General features: G+C 35.4%; 1 protein-coding gene across 6 annotated transcripts in view; it reads left to right on the forward strand.

The window, feature by feature from the left end:
- EFR3A (EFR3 homolog A) overlaps positions 1-17,699 on the forward strand; it is a 110,313-nt gene that overhangs the window by 56,402 nt on the left and 36,212 nt on the right. For all 6 annotated transcript variants that reach the window (XM_030794966.1, XM_030794961.1, XM_030794962.1 and 3 more), the window contains exons 9-12: positions 8,132-8,267; positions 10,306-10,473; positions 15,525-15,639; positions 16,559-16,610. In XM_030794966.1, the coding sequence (XP_030650826.1) occupies positions 8,132-8,267; positions 10,306-10,473; positions 15,525-15,639; positions 16,559-16,610 (471 nt within the window). The remainder of the gene's footprint in view (positions 1-8,131; positions 8,268-10,305; positions 10,474-15,524; positions 15,640-16,558; positions 16,611-17,699) is intronic.

Genomic DNA, 17,699 nt, shown 5'->3' on the forward strand with positions numbered 1-17,699 from the left:
AAGGGATAGCTATAGTCTAGTATTTTACTATTGTTTTATGACAGGATTTGGCAATTTGGGAAAACATGTATAACATTTCTTGAAATGGTAGTATATACTAGAATAGGAATTTCTGTTTATTATCATTGTACAGTTAAAACTTTGGATAGTTTTGATTGTTTTAGTTGCCATTTACGATAAAATTGGTGTAGGCATCATTCTTAGGTAATATTTCACCCTCTCTCCATAAAACAAACTAGCTAGTCTTGACCAGGATTTATATCCTTAAGGGTTTACATAGACATAGTTTCAAATATAGTAAGGCATTTGTGGTAAAGGGAAAATATTTTACTTAAAGCCTATCTGTTGTGCTAAATTTATTTCTTGAGGGTAACAAGATGTGATTAAGAGTTGTACTCTGGGATCAGACAGAGTTCACTTTTAGGCTCTTCCTTAAGAGTCTCTGCAGGCAGCAACATTTGCTGTTCACCAATATTCCCTGTTCTGAAGCCTCCACTGCTGATACTCAGGCAAACAGGGTCTGGAGTGCACCTCCGACGAACTCCAACAGACCTGCAGCTGAGGGTCCTGACTGTTAGAAGGAAAACTAACAAACAGAAAGGACATCCGCACCAAAACCCCATCTGTACGTCACCATCATCAAAGACCAAAGGTAGATAAAACCACAAAGATGGGGAAAAAAAGAGCAGAAAAACTGAAAATTCTAAAAATCAGAGCACCTCTCCTCCTTCAAAGGAACGCAGCTCCTCACCAGCAACGGAACAAAGCTGGACGGAGAATGACTTTGACGAGTTGAGAGAAGAAGGCTTCGGACGATCAAACTTCTCCGAGCTAAAGGAGGAGGTTTGAACCCATGGCAAAGAAGTTAAAAACCTTGAAAAAAGATTAGACGAATGGCTAACTAGAATAACCAACGCAGAGAAGTCCTTAAAGGACATGTTGGAGCTGAAAACCACGGCACGAGAACTACGTGACGAATGCACAAGCTTCAGCAACCGATTCAAGCAACTGGAAGAAAGGTTATCAGTGATGGAAGAACAAATGAATGAAATGAAGCGAGAACAGAAGTTTAAAGAAAAAAGAATAAAAAGAAACGAACAAAGCCTCCAAGAAATATGGGACTATGTGAAAAGACCAAATCTACGTTTGATTGGTGTACCTGAAAGTGACGGGGAGAATGGAACCAAGTTGGAAAACACTCTGCAGGATATTATCCAGGAGAACTTCCCCAATCTAGCAAGGCAGGCCAACATTCAAATTCAGGAAATACAGAGAATGCCACAAAGATACTCCTGGAGAAGAGCAACTCAAGACACATAATTATCAGATTCACCAAAGTTGAAATGAAGGAAAAAATGTTAAGGGCAGCCAGAGAGAAAGGTCGGGTTACCCACAAAGGGAAGCCCATCAGACTAACAGCGGATCTCTCGGCAGAAACTCTACAAGCCAGAAGAGAGTGGGGACCAATATTCAACATTCTTAAAGAAAAGAATTTTCAACCCAGAATTTCATATCCAGACAAACTAAGCTTCATAAGTGAAGGAGAAATAAAATCCTTTACAGAAAAGCAAATGCTGAGAGATTTTGTCACCACCAGGCCTGCCTTACGAGAGCTCCTGAAGGAAGCACTAAACATGGAAAGGAACAACCCGTACCAGCCACTGCGAAAACATGCCTAATTGTAAAGACCATTAAGGCTAGGAAGAAACTGCATCAACTAACGAGCAAAATAACCAGCTAACATCATCATAACAGGATTGGATTCACACATAACAATATTAACCTTAAATGTAAATGGGCTAAATGCTCCAATTAAAAGACACAGACTGGGCCGGGCGCGGTGGCTCACGCTTGTAATCCCAGGACTTTGGGAGGCCGAGGCGGGCGGATCACGAGGTCAAGAGATCGAGACCATGGTGAAACCCCGTCTCTACTAAAAATAAAAAAAATTAGCCGGGCATGGTGGCAGGCACCTGTAGTCCCAGCTACTCAGAGAGGCTGAGGCAGGAGAATGGCGTGAACCCGGGAGGCGGAGCTTGCAGTGAGCCGAGATTGCGCCACTGCACTCCAGCCTGGGCGACAGAGCAAGACTCCGTCTCAAATAAAAAAAATAAAAATAAAAAAAAAAAAAGACACAGACTGGCAAATTGGATAAAGAGTCAAGACCCATCAGTGTGCTGTATTCAGGAAACCCATCTCACGTGCAGAGACACATGTAGGCTCAAAATCAAGGGATGTAGGAAGATCTACCAAGCAAATGGAAAACAAAAAAAGGCAGGGATTGCAATCTTAGTCTCTGATAAAACAGACTCTAAACCAACAAAGATGAAAAGAGACAAAGAAGGCCATTACATAATGGTAAAGGGATCAATTCAACAAGAAGAGCTAACTATCCTAAATATACGTGCACCCAATACAGGAGCACTCAGATTCATAAAGCAAGTCCTCAGAGACCTACAAAGAGACTTAGACTCCCACACAATAATAATGGGAGACTTTAACACCCCACTGTCAACATTAGACAGATCAACAAGACAGAAAGTTAACAAGGATATCCAGGAATTGAACTCAGCTCTGCACCGAGCAGACCTAATAGACATCTACAGAACTCTCCACCCCAAATCAACAGAATATACATTCTTCTCAGCACCACACTGCACTTATTCCAAAATTGACCACATAGATGGAAGTAAAGCACACTCATCAGCAAATGTAAAAGAACAGAAATTAATAACAAACTGTCTCTCAGACCACAGTGCAATCAAAGTAGAACTCAGGATTAAGAAACTCACCCAAAACCACTCAACTACATGGAAACTGAACAACCTGCTCCTGAATGACTACTGGGTACATACGAAATGAAGGCAGAATTAAAGATGTTCTTTGAAAGCAATGAGAACAAAGACACAACATACCAGAATCTCTGGGACACATTTAAAGCAGTGTGTAGAGGGAAATTTATAGCACTAAATGCCCACAAGAGAAAGCAGGAAAGATCTAAAATTGACACCCTAACATCACAATTAAAAGAACTAGAAAAGCAAGAGCAATCACATTCAAAAGCTAGCAGAAGGCAAGAAATAACTAAGATCAGAGCAGAACTGAAGGAGATAGAGACACAAAAAACTCTTCAAAAAATCAGTGAATCCAGGAGCTGGTTTTTTGAAAAGATCAACAAAATTGACAAGACTGCTAGCAAGACTAATAAAGAAGAAAAGAGAGAAGAATCAAATAGACACAATAAAAAATGAAAAAGGGGATATCGCCACCGATCCCACAGAAATACAAACTACCATCAGAGAATACTATAAACACCTCTATGCAAATAAACTTGAAAATCTAGAAGAAATGGATAAATTCCTGGACACACACACCCTCCCAAGACTAAACCAGGAAAAAGTTGAATCTCTGAATAGCCCAATAACAGGCTCTGAAATTGAGGCAATAATTAACAGCTTACCAAGCAAAAAAAAAGTCCAGGACCAGACGGATTCACAGCTGAATTCTACCAGAGGTACACGGAGGAGCTGGTACCATTCCTTCTGAAACTCTTCCAATCAATAGAAAAAGAGGGAATCCTCCCTAAGTCATTTTATGAGGCCAGCATCATCCTGATACCAAAGCCTGGCAGAGACATAACCAAAAAAGAGAATCTTAGACCAATATCCCTGATGAACATTGATGCAAAAATCCTCAATAAAATACTGGCAAACCAAATCCAGCAGCACATCAAAAAGCTTATCCACCGTGATCAAGTGGGCTTCATCCCTGGGATGCAAGCCTGGTTCAACATACGCAAATCAATAAACATAATCCAGCATATAAACAGAACCAATGACAAAAACCACATGATTATCTCAATAGATGCAGAAAAGGCTTTTGACAAAATTCAACAACGCTTCATGCTAAAAACTCTCAATAAATTAGGTATCAATGGGACGTATCTCAAAATAATAAGAGCTATCTATGACAAACCCACAGCCAATATCATACTGAATGGGCAAAAACTGGAAGCATTCCCTTTGAAAACTGGCACAAGACAGGGATGCCCTCTCTCACCACTCCTATTCAACATAGTGTTGGAAGTTCTGGCCAGGGCAATCAGGCAGGAGAAGGAAATAAAGGGTATTCAATTAGGAAAAGAGGAAGTCAAATTGTCCCTGTTTGCAGATGACATGATTGTATATCTAGAAAACCCCATTGTCTCAGCCCAAAATCTCCTTAAGCTGATAGCAACTTCAGCAAAGTCTCAGGATACAAAATGTGCAAAAATCACAGACATTCTTATACACCAATAACAGACAAACAGCCAAATCATGAGTGAACTCCCATTCACAACTGCTTCAAAGAGAATAAAATACCTAGGAATCCAACTTACAATGGATGTGAAGGACCTCTTCAAGGAGAACTACAAACCACTGCTCAACGAATTAAAAGAGGATACAAACAAATGGAAGAACATTCCATGCTCATGGGTAGGAAGAATCAATATCGTGAAAATGGCCATACTGCCCAAGGTAATTTATAGATTCAATGCCATCCCCATCAAGCTACCAATGACTTTCTTCACAGAATTGGAAAAAACTGCTTTAAAGTTCATATGGAACCAAAAAAGAGCCCTCATCGCCAAGTCAATCCTAAGCCAAAAGAACAAAGCTGGAGGCATCACACTATCTGACTTCAAAGTATACTACAAGGCTACAGTAACCAAAACAGCATGCTCCTGGTACCAAAACAGAGATATAGACCAATGCAACAGAACAGAGCCCTCAGAAATAATGCCACATATCTGCAACTATCTGATCTTTGACAAACCTGAAAAGAACAAGAAATGGGGAAAGGATTCCCTATTTAATAAATGGTGCTGGGAAAACTGGCTAGCCATATGTAGAAAGCTGAAACTGGATCCCTGCCTTACACCTTATACAAAAATTAATTCAAGATGGATTAAAGACTTACATGTTAGACCTAAAACCATAAAAACCCTGGAAGAAAACCTAGGAATACCATTCAGGACATAGGCATGGGCAAGGACTTCATGTCTAAAACATCAAAAGCAATGGCAACAGAAGCCAAAATTGACAAATAGGATGTAATTAAACTAAAGAGCTTCTGCACAGCAAAAGAAACTACCATCAGAGTGAATAGGTAACCTACAGAATGGGAGAAAATTTTTGCAATCTACTCATCTGACAAAGGGCTAATATCCAGAATCTACAATGAACTCAAACAAATTTATAAGAAAAAAACAACCCCGTCAACAAGTGGGTGAAGGATATGAACAGACACTTCTCAAAAGAATACATTTATGCAGCCAAAAGACACATGAAAAAATTCTTATCATCACTGGCCATCAGAGAAATGCAAATCAAAACCACAATGAGATACCATCTCACACCAGTTAAAATGGCGATTATTAAAAAGTCAGGAAACAACAGGTGCTGGAGAGGATGTGGAGAAATAGGAACACTTTTACACTGTTGGTGGGACTGTAAACTAGTTCAACCATTGTGGAAGTCAGTGTGGTGATTCCTCAGGGATCTAGAACTAGAAATACCATTTGACCCAGCCATCCCATTACTGGGTATATACCCAAAGGATTATAAATCATGCTGCTATAAAGACACATGCACACATATGTTTATTACAGCACTATTCACAATAGCAAAGACTTGGAACCAACCCAAATGTCCAACAGTGATGGACTGGATTAAGAAAATGTGGCACATATACACCATGGAATACTATGCAGCCACAAAAAAGGATGAGTTCATGTCCTTTTTTAGGGCCATGGATGAAGCTGGAAACCATCATTCTCAGCAAACTATCGCAAGGACAAAAACCAAACACTGCATGTTCTCACTCATAAGTGGGAATTGAACAGTGAGAACACATGGAAACAGGAAGGGGGACATCACACACTGGGCCCTGTTGTGGGGTGGGGCGAGGGGGCGGGATAGCATTAGGAGATATACCTAAAGTAAATGACGAGTTAATGAGTGCAGCACACCAACCTGGCACATGTATAGGTATGTAACAAACCTGCACGTTGTGCACATGTACCCTAAAACTTAAAGTATAATAAATAAATAAAAAGTAAAAAAGAGTTTCTGCATGACCTTAGACAAGTTACTAACACTTGCCTTATTTATACTGTGAAGGGCATGGAGTAATTGAGGTGAACCTACCTCCTAGAACTGTTTGTGTATATAATACATATAAGTACTTAGAATCTGAGTGCCTGCTTCTGGTCACTTCTGAATGAAGTGCTCTTTTGTCGTCATTGTTGTTATGTTCAATGTTATAGTCATATATTAGCTCACGAGTTACAAATTGAAAAGTAGTAATAGTAACTAATACGTATTAAGCATTTTTCGTACAATAGACACAATTTGGGTGCTTTATACAAATTAACTCATTTAATTGCCCCAAGAATCCTATGAATAATTGTTATTGTTTAAATTTCGTAGATGAGAGAAACTTAGTCTTAATCTGAGAGCTGTTTAGCTATTAAATGATAGAGTCAGAATTCAAACTTCGGCGAGTTTGACTCCAGGGCTTATGTACTTCACCACCACTGTATTATGTTGCATCTTAAAGCGATTCATCTGTTAACATTGCCTTAAACTTCAGTGTAAGGGCAAATTTTACCATAGGTAAATGAAAACTCAGTACACGTGACTTCTACATACTGTATTACATCTTCTCACTTTCCTTCCTTTCACTCCATATTCTTTTGTTTAATACATGATATCATTCTTGAGTTCTTTTTAAGTAGAAAGAACACATGCTCTGGTTTGCTTAGTATAGTCGTACTTTATAATTATTGATAATACCTCCTTCACTCTCTTCAGTGTCCTCATTTGGACAACAAATCAAATGGCTACCTTACCTATAAAGGCAGACTAATAATTGCACAAGGTTCCTATATCAGAAGCATGCAGCTTCCTGGACAAGAAGTTCAGTTTCAGGTTTTGTGTGTGTCTTCCTGCCTAACATTCATCTATTTTAACATAGCTTTAAATGAAACAAAGTGAAGATGAAAACACAAATTTAGTTTTTACCTTGGGTGATTTTAAAAGTAGGTGTGTATTATGACAAAAATTTGAGAAATACCTAGAAATGAAATCTGTGACTTGATAGAGAAGGAGGGGAACTTTTTGCTTTTGAGCAGAGTGGCCATTATGCATAGGGCACTCCTGCTTCTTATCAAACCACACATTCCAAAGAAAAGAAAGGTAACCAGCCTGAAAACAGGGCAGAGGGACCTGTCTGAAGGCAAATACAGACAGGGAGATTGAGAGCCACAGGCGCTTTTTACAGCTTGTTGCATGATAGTAGACCGATGGTGACTCATGGGTGTAAGTGTAGGTTTTAAAAAAACAAAACTTTGATATTCAAAAAAAAAAAAACCTCTTCACTGGAGTTAAAAATAAACATATTTTAGGCTATCCTTTTTTTGGTTTAGGCCCCAACATCATTCACTATGGTTGATCAAATTTATTTATATGTGATAAAATTGCCTTTGTTAATTGCACATCTTTTGATACCTCCTTGATTTAAATTTTGTCAGGTACACATTGATAATATTTTCATTTTGACGCTAGCTCTTGATTAGATGAGAGTTTTGACTGTTTAACGTTGTTAGGTGTCCATGTTAAATAGTATTTATCTAGTTTGGGTATGGGAAAATACTGTGAATGTCATAATTTATGTTTTTTACAAAATTTTGTCCTATTGTCAAATTATAAAAGTGTATAAATGCACTTTGTGAAATTACAGAGAAATATAAACATAATAAAATTTTCTCATAAATCTCTTTCTCAGAGGTGGCCAGTGTTAATCTTTTTATATATAATTCTAATTTACTTTTTAAAAACTAGATTGAATTTTATTAAACATAGAATTGTGCAATATGCTTTTTTTCACTCAGAGTGTCATAAGTATTTTCCAGCATCTCTGTTTATTCTTCAAAAGAATGGTTTTTGTATTGTGGCTATTTATTGTCTCATAACATGACCATCAGTCACTAATTGGACATTTATGTGTCGGGTGGTTTTTTTATTCTTAGGAATTCTGCCAAGGTACATGTACTTGTTTATACATCTTTGTACTGTTTTGTCTCCTTCAGGCTCAGTATTCTCACCATGTGATCCAGGAGATTCTAGGACACCTTGATGCTCGTAAAAAAGATGCTCCCCGAGTTCGGGCAGGTATTATTCAGGTTCTGTTAGAGGCTGTTGCCATTGCTGCTAAAGGTTCCATAGGTGAGTGCCAATAAATAAAATAGTGCATTAATCTGGTTCAAAGTGTCCTTTCAGTAGGTATAGCAGTATATGAAGAACTCTTTAAGAATATTTCTACACATTTTTTGGTGTACAATAATTTTTTTTTTGAAATTTGGGTTCATGCAGTTATTTTCAGGCTTCTTTAGTGCACAGTTAAGTATTTTCCTACACATCAATTCCTCCTCCCTTTCCTTCTTCTAATAAAGATTTTTGAGTACTGATTATATACTGAACATTGGGAGAATGCAGGTACAAGAAACTGATAGTGTACTTGTGATTAGACAGCTCCACCTAATACTGTAATATGTGGCAAGCTTTGACCACATACCATTAAAAAAGCCAGGGTTTATAGAAGGTAGGGAAAATGGATTTGCACGAGCAAAATTTTATATGGCCCATTTTGGGTAGAATGTATGGTGTTAGTTTAGAAGTCAGAGAAGTGGCTTTAAAATTAAGTTGTAGCCAAATTGTGGACATAGTTCTTTAGCTGATTAATATTCCCTAAAGATTTACTGTAATCTTCATGAGAAATGTGCTATAGGATAATTTTTCTGGCAGCAAAATGTGGGGCACATTAGAAATAACGAGTCAGTGTCATTGTATCCATGAGGGAAAGAACTTGCCCTTGCATGGAAGCAGTAGGAATGACAATGTCAAGTTGATAGGATTTGATAATGGGTTAATGAGAAGAAGGGATAGTTCAAAAATTATGATATTTTACCTGCATGTAACTACAAAAATGGAATAGTGCATATTAGAAATACAGAAGTTTGAAGGAGAATCTGGTTATGGTTTCTTTGCTTGAAATTCAAAGTGGAAATATATTATCTAATGGTATAGTCATCCCTCAGTATCTGCAGGGGATTGGTTTGAGGACCCCTGAGAATACTTAACTCTGTGGGTACTCAAATTCTGTATATAAAATGGTGTAGTGTTTGCATATAACCTATGCACACCCTCCCATATACTTCACATCATCTTTAGATTACTTATAATACCTAATGCAGTGTAAATGCTCTGTGATTAGTTGTTACACTGTATTGCTTTTTTATTTGTGGGTTTTTTTTTTTGTCGTGGGTTTTTTTTTTTTTTTCCTGAATATTTTCAACCCATAGTTGGTTGAATCTGTGAATCCAGAACTGCAGATATGGAGGACCAACGTATTCTGTTGTTCTTTTATTGTCAAATAAAGGTGGGCATCTTGGATATGAATTTTCTGTTTTATCTTGTAACTTGAAGAGATAAAACTGGTTATTTAATTGGAAAGTTATTTAATTGGAAATATGAAATAAAACATAGATGATACATTGAATCATCGTGTCGATTAATGTCTATTGTGTGTTAGGTACTCTGTGCTAGGCTCTATATGTTCGAAGAGGCATTTAAACATGGCTGCCTTTCTTGAAGAAGCTTAAATCAAGAGTAAAAGGCAGAAATGAAACCCACTAATTAAAATAAAATGGACAGAAGCAGTGATAGAAACACATGCGGAGAATTTACAGAACAAAAAGCGAGAACAAATGCAGTTAACCTGAATCTAATGAATTTGGTAGTTTCTATCTCATAATTGAGGCGTATTCTCCCTTCTTCAGTCTCAAAAGATACAAAATAAATATTTGATGCTTCTGTGAGCTATATTATATAATTTTATAGATTCTTACCCAGCAGTTAAGTTAAATATTGTCCTAGTACACATTATTGTGAAACAGATAAGATTAAATAGGTAGAAAGTTTTTGGTAATTCTTATATGTATATACACATTTTTTAAGGGTGGCACCAGAGATTCAAACGGTGAGTTGCTCATAAATGCCCAGTAAATGTTTGTTGGTATAATGAGGGGCTTTCTTAATTATTTCTCATTTACTCTTTTTTTAAAAAATGAAATAGTTTATAAATTACTATGGATTTTTGACTATTTAGAAAATTACAAAAACAATCTGTGGAGAAGTAAGATAATTGACTTCAAATATGCAATACTAGAAACATGTATCTTCTTACATAAGTGATCCTTTATAGGTCCGACAGTGCTGGAAGTCTTCAATACCCTTTTGAAACATTTGCGTCTCAGTGTTGAATTCGAAGCAAATGATTTACAGGGGGGATCTGTAGGCAGTGTCAACTTAAACACAAGTTCCAAAGACAACGATGAGAAGATTGTGCAGAATGCTATCATCCAAACAATAGGTGAGAACACTTCACTTTTCAAAACTATCATGTAAAACAGTGGTTTACAAAGCTCTCACATAAGGTCCTGGACTATTATAGTACATTTGTCAAAGATGAATCATAGCTTAAACTTCTGAAAACTTTATTTTCGAAAATAAGCAAGCATGAGAATGGAACAAAGAATACTATGTTTTTCCTTTAAATCTGCAGGACACAAATTCATCTATTGTTGACATTTTATGGCATTTACTTCTTCATTTGCTTTTACCCTGTCTTTCCTGCATCTCTTCCTGCCTTCTCTCTCTCCCTCTCTGTTTCTTTCTCTCCCTATGTGTGTCTCTTTGTGTGTGTATATATATGTGGGAATACACACATACACATGCATATTTTTTCTAAACCACAAGATACAGGAAGTTGCATACATCATGGCCTATTACCACTAAATACTTCGATGTATTTTTCCAAAAAATAAATGTATTTTTTAATATAACCAGAGTAAAATTGTCAACATCACTAAATTTAACATTGATCCAGTACTTGAATCAATCTTTCATATTTCAGTTTTATCAGTTGACCCAATAATGTACTATATTGACTTTTTTCCTTGAGTCCAAGATTCAGTCTAGGATCATATATTGCATTTAGTTGTAATATTTCTTTAGGTCCATTAGTCAGGAACATTTCCATTATGACATGGGCATTTCTTATGAGTAAAGTCCGCCTCCCAGTTTTTTAAAAATAGGAAGTTCTTCATTTGGTTTTGTATGGTGTTTCCTTGTGATTAAATTCAAGTTAGATATTCCTGGCTGGAATACTACATATGTGATATGTTCTTCTCAGATTAGCACATCCAGAGGTACACACTGTAACTTGCTCCTTTTTCATTATATTAATTTTGATCACTTAAGGCATTATTATATTCCTCCACTGTATAGTTTTAGTTTTTTCCATTGTAAACAATAAGCAACCTCTGAGAAGACACTTTCAGATCATGCAGATATTCTGCTTTTCATCCAGACTTAAGGTTAGATTTAGCATTCATTCATAATTCTTGTCTGAATTAGTCTTTACCATGATGGCTGCAAAATGATGGTTTTTAAACTCTAGCACTCCTTCCAAAACTATCAGTTGCCTCTCAATGTTCTATTGTAAACAGGAGCCCCCTTTTCTACCTTTCTATGTATGTAGGAATGCATGTATTTGTTTATTGGTATGAACTCAATGGATTTATATTTTAATGGCTTATAATTCATTTCTGTAGTTAATCATTTTGGTGCTCAGACTGTCCCTGATTTGGCTCATGGGAGCTCCTTCAAGACATCCCACCACCCCCCTGAACCTTTTTTTTTTTTTATTTAAAGCACTGCCTTACTTGAGTAAGCTGTTCCAGACGAATTCTGTACTTTCTGCCCCAGCCCTGCAATCAGTCATTTCTCCAAAGGAGCTGTGGTGGTTTTTAGTGGGTAATAGTATTAGAGACTAAGATCTGGATGCTAATATCTTGGACTTTAATATCATATGCTTTTCTTTCTTTTTTAAATTTTCTTTTTTTTTTCCCTGTCGATGGTCAAAGTACAAACAGTGAAGAGCTTCCTTAAGAAAACAGCCATGAGAATTTACAATTTTGTAAATGAAATAATCTGACTGTGTATAAATACAGATTCAAGCAAGCAAGCTATTTTTAACTTTTTTCTTTCAATATTTTCTTCAGGATAGCCAGATCATATTTTAATATAACCACCTGGTTGCTATGATAATTTCACAATTGGATTGTATTCCTGGGGTTTAGTACCTAATTTCTAACCTAATAATAGTTTCAATTAATAGTAGCGTCGTATATAAATTTTTTCTGAAACTGGGCTTATGCCTTTTATCTGGGTATTTTTTCACTTGTGAGCTACTTATTTACAATAATCCTTTGGGATACTTAATACAGAGTTTCTCTTGGTCATCTTGTTTTTAAAGTTTTATGGATATGCATACATGCATTGTGCATCTCCATTGACACCACCTATTTATTTATTGGACATATGCATACACCAGTTCTTGTACTAGGGCCTCATGATACATGGGGCTCTCACCTTGTAGAGGCTTGGAGTGTACCTCTATTTCATCTAGTTGCAGTCTCATCACATGTCTAGAAATTGTCCTCATTAAGTGAAATACCCAGGAGTGTCTCATTCAACACACTAACACAAAATAGGCACTTAAGATTTTGAGATTGACTGAAAAGACAAAATGTCATAAACTCCAACATTACCATGGAGTCATAATAAAGCATAGACATTCTAGTTATTGCTTAAAATAGTTGGTATTAATGTATAGTGAACCTCGCTTCTGTGATGACTTTTACATTTATTTGGGTTATTTATAGATTTTTTGCGATATTCGAGGATGTTAAATCAGCTAATCTTGTTTTCACAGAATTGATTTAAATTGCTTTAATGACTTCTAATTAATTCAGTGTTACTGTTTCACTCTAGAATATTTAATGTATTGTTTCTTAAGTATTTTATTATAAAATGTATATACAGCAGACTCAAGCCGTATTTCTGTGATACAACACATTCAGAATAACATGTAAGAATTTTAAAATGAGAGGAAAGAAATGCAGTGTGGCACAGTAAGATTTCTCTTTTAAAATCAAACTTAAAAACAAATCTGGTTTCCTTAATAGTTTCCTTTTTAATTTCTCAGTATTCTGGCAGTTGTCAGATCATGTGGTTATTCCTGTCGGTGGGCCATGGAACAGGGCTGCTGTAGCTGTTGGCCAACTCCTCTTTCTTTTAAAATAGTGGAGAACATAGCTACCTGCTGTGTTTTTTTCTTCTAGGCTCGTTTCTGTTCAGTAGTTCAAATACAAACAGTAGTTATAGTGACTGAGATGCTTTTGGTGACTCTATCCTTGGAGTTAATCATATTGAAGACTCCTACCCAATTTTAAGTTAAAAAAAAATCAAAGCAATTCTAAAGCATGTATTAGTTGCATTTCTTTCCTACTATTATTATTTTTAGGTCTTTAATAGTCTTTTGTCTAATTAACATCAGATATAGTAGACTCAGTTTACCATATACTTGGGAGACAAAAATAAGAGTTTTTCCTTAGGACAGTGGTTCTTAACTTTGTTGCACATTGAAATTACCTCAGGATCTTAGAACAATACTGATGCTTGGACTCCCACCCCCAGATATTCTGACTTAATTACTTTGGTATGTAACCTATGCATCAGCATGTTAAAAGCTCCCCTAAGTAATTCTAATATGCAGCAAAGCTTGGGAACCACTGGATTAGAGGACAGTATTCCACGCATTTGAAAAGCATGAAGAATGACCTTGAATCAGAGATACAAATGTTGTTGAATACAGGGAAGTATGATAGTGCTTGCTAACTCCAAACTTTTACCGTAGTTAGGTGCTGTGGTAGAGAGAAGTGCAGGGTACTTTATATCCTTGTGGTAATAACTAACTTGTTTGAAACAGAAGGTCATTGTCTAGTTTTCTGCAAGACTAGGAACGTATCTAGTTGTATGGAAGAAGTATAGAATAATAATAGCATAAGCTTTGGAAAGAAATAATCCTTACCTCAGGCCCTAATGTTAGCTGTGTAATTTTTTGGTAAGAGTTCTTAACTTCTCTTATCCTCATTTCCATAAGAGGAAACTGAGACAAATAATAGAACCTAGACTCATAAGGTTATTTTGCAGATCCAAATACAAAATAGTTTCTTATTCCGTAAATATGCATTCCGTAAGTGTTAACGACAATATACTTTATGGAGATGGAGTCATGTTAAGGTTATGAGATTTTTGACTGCTAATGTACGTGATTGTGGAAAATGACTTTTACCCCTAAGTCCAATCAAAATGATGAATAGAACAGTTTGAGTTTGTATAAACACATCATTAACTCCAGTAATAGAAGCTGAACAGTTACATTGAAAAGTCAGCTTATTCTTAAAAAATACTAAAAATGCAGAAAGTTTCTGTAATGACTACATTGAATTTTAAGAAAGGAACATAACAGCTGTGATTTGATAGTCTGTTCCAATCTTTCAAAGAAATAAGAAACTTTTAAAGTGTGTGTAAATGATAATTAAAGGTTATAAATCATCTGTGACCAGGAAGTATCAAAAGCTACAGCAGATAAATTTAAAATATTCTCAGAAACTAGACTGCATAAGAAAAATGACAAGTAAGTTATTTACTTATTTTTTATATCAGTTGAATTATGTATGTTGAATTAATTCACGGGGTAAACTATAAACTTGGCTTATTGTAATGACATTCAAATATTTCAGCAATCCTGGAAAACCAGAGTAGTGACTAATTATTGACTTCTTTACCGGACAATGTGTGGCCTGATTACCGGAACAAAAATTCAGGCTTACAATGTGTGAACTAGAGTTTCATCAGAAATACTACCAAAATATTTTTCCTTTTTTTTTGTTTTCTTTTTTTTTCTTTTTTTTTTTTTTTTTGAGACAAGTTTAGCTCTTGTTGCCCAGGCTGGAGTGCAGTGGCACGATCTCGGCTCACCGCAACCTCCACCTCCCAGGTTCAAGCGATTCTCCTGCCTCAACCTCCTGAGTAGCTGGGATTACAAGCATGCACCACCACGCCTGGCTAATTTTGTATTTTTAGTAGAGACGGGGTTTCACCATGTTGGTCAGGCTGGTCTTGAACTCCCAACCTCAGGTGATCTGCCCATTTCGGCCTCCCAAAGTGTTGGGATTACGGGCATGAGCCACCACGCCCAGCCAATATTTTTCCTTTTTCTAAAACTCCAGTCAACTCAAGTCAATGCTGGTTTGTCACTGTTACAATTGTATAAAAAAAGACTTTGATATATTTATCATTTTATGTATCAGTCCATTATACACAGTTTATATTGTACATAACTAAATCATTTTGTACAAATGAAATTGTAATATCCTTTAATGTCACATGTAGCTTACAGACTTGTCAGTGATTGTTTTACCACATACTGAAAACTTTGGCTAAAAATAATTTTGTATTATATGGAAAACTAGACTTTTTCAATTTCTAAAATTTATCTTAATACTTTCATAGGATTTTTTGGAAGTAACCTACCAGATTATCAGAGATCAGAAATCATGATGTTCATTATGGGGAAAGTACCTGTCTTTGGAACATCTACCCATACTTTGGATATCAGTCAACTAGGGTATGTTCTCAGACTGTAAATTTGAACTTAATTTTGAGTTACGTTTTATACTAACGAAATCTAGAAAATGTTAAAGTTTTGTTTTTTTTAAATCATTGGTAATAACATTCCTATGGAAAGCCGTTAGTATTATTATGACAGCAGATTGCTAAGCAATTGAATTAACATTTTTAGGCCTTTAGGTCATTTTCAGCTTATAAATTCCCAGATTTTTCCATCTTTAGAAATTGTTTATTTGGCCTGGACATTGTGTGTGTGCCTACACATTCAGGATAAAGCTTCAAGTTTCCTGTATAAATTTTAAAAATTAATGTCAGTATATCAGAAATAGTGGCTTATTCCTAGAACAAAAGTGATTTTAAAGATTATGTGCTCTGACTCCCTTATTTTTGACCCCCTTATTTTATACATTTAATTTGATTTTACAACATGCTAAAGTTTTTGTTTGTGAATGTTTTTGTTTTGTTAATTTAATAAGGAAGTAATAGAATCTTGTTCGACTTACATTTCTTTGACCATTAATTTATTTTTTAAAATTGTTCTTACCTGTTTATTCATATTTGTTAAAGAGAGATTATACTCATCAACTATGTTTGTAGTAATTATTTTCTCCAATGTAAGGTGTCTTTTAATTTGGGTTGTTTAGTTGTCTGTTTATATGATTTAATTTTCTTGTCATCACATGCATAGGACTGTTTTGAGAGCCAATAACAAACTTTTTTGTTTGATATTTTTAAATATAATAGTTTTAATTCACATGAAATTTACTTTGGCATGTAAAGTGAGCCGTGACTTAAACTGTTATAAAAATAAAATCTATTTAGCCAATAAGAATAGAATTTTAAAATCAGTAATTGAAGTAAATGAAGTAATATAAATGCTAATTAGTATAATAATTCCAGCCTTTTGTATATTTTAGGGATTTGGGAACCAGGAGGATTCAGATAATGTTGCTGAGATCTTTGCTTATGGTAAGGCATTTAAGACAATAAAGGACACACTTAAAAAATAAAAGGACACACTTAACCTTGAATTACTGAAAACATTAATTGAATAGCTTCATGTTACAACCTTTCTTTTCTTAAGTTACTGTTTATGGTTAGTATTTTATTATGTTCTTCATTGTAAAGATTATCCTATATTTTTTACCATTTATTTCTCACTTCTTCTGTCATTGTGTTTGATCTTCATAGTGATGAAACATACAGAGGGCAGAAACTATTGCTGTCTTATAGATGAAGATACCTGGGCTCAGAGATTGTGAGTGGAAGGAGTTGATGAGGTCCACCAAAGTCGCTGGGCTAAAAAACAGAACTCAGACTTGAAATCCAAAGTTCTTTCAACATTTTATGCTAATTCTTTCTCATACTGACCAAATAATTGCTTCTGATTGGGAAAATAATTCATTAAAATGAACATTTGCCATTTAAAATTTGAAGTGGCTATAAATAGCTGAAAAGGAAAAGTATACCCAGAATGAAAGGTCCTCTGGTTATTTTCTAGCAATTGTACTCACGTTTCATTCAACCATTGCTAGCACATATGTGTCCTTTGGAAATCAGTATCTTTTAGATTTATCCTAGAAATGTTTACTATACATGATCTCATTTTTTAAATGGACTCTCTCATACCTCAGTGCAGAAATACCTTGTATGGTTTTATTTTTAATTCTTTTTAATTTTGTTTATGGCACTTATCATATAGAAGTTTTGAATTCTAATATAGCCAGATTTATCACCTTTTTCTATATATTTTATACTTTTTCATTTATATCTTATATAAGAACTCCATTCCTCCTCTAATGATATAAATATATTTGTTTGTATTTTCTTATAGCAGTTTTAAAATTTTAGCTCTTTATATTTAGAATTTTAATCTGAAGTTTATGTTTATATGTGGTATGATTTTCCTGGATGGGTAGACAGTTGTCCCACCAGTTTCCCAGCTGACTTAGAAAACTACCTCCATCCTATAATAAATCCCCAAGTGTAAATGTTAAGTATTCCATATATGTTTATAATCCTGAAAATATGTTGAGATCTCCCACCTGCAATTTAATT

Source organism: Nomascus leucogenys, chromosome 16, assembly GCF_006542625.1.
Source record: "Nomascus leucogenys isolate Asia chromosome 16, Asia_NLE_v1, whole genome shotgun sequence".
In the NCBI taxonomy this organism is placed as follows: domain Eukaryota; kingdom Metazoa; phylum Chordata; class Mammalia; order Primates; family Hylobatidae; genus Nomascus; species Nomascus leucogenys.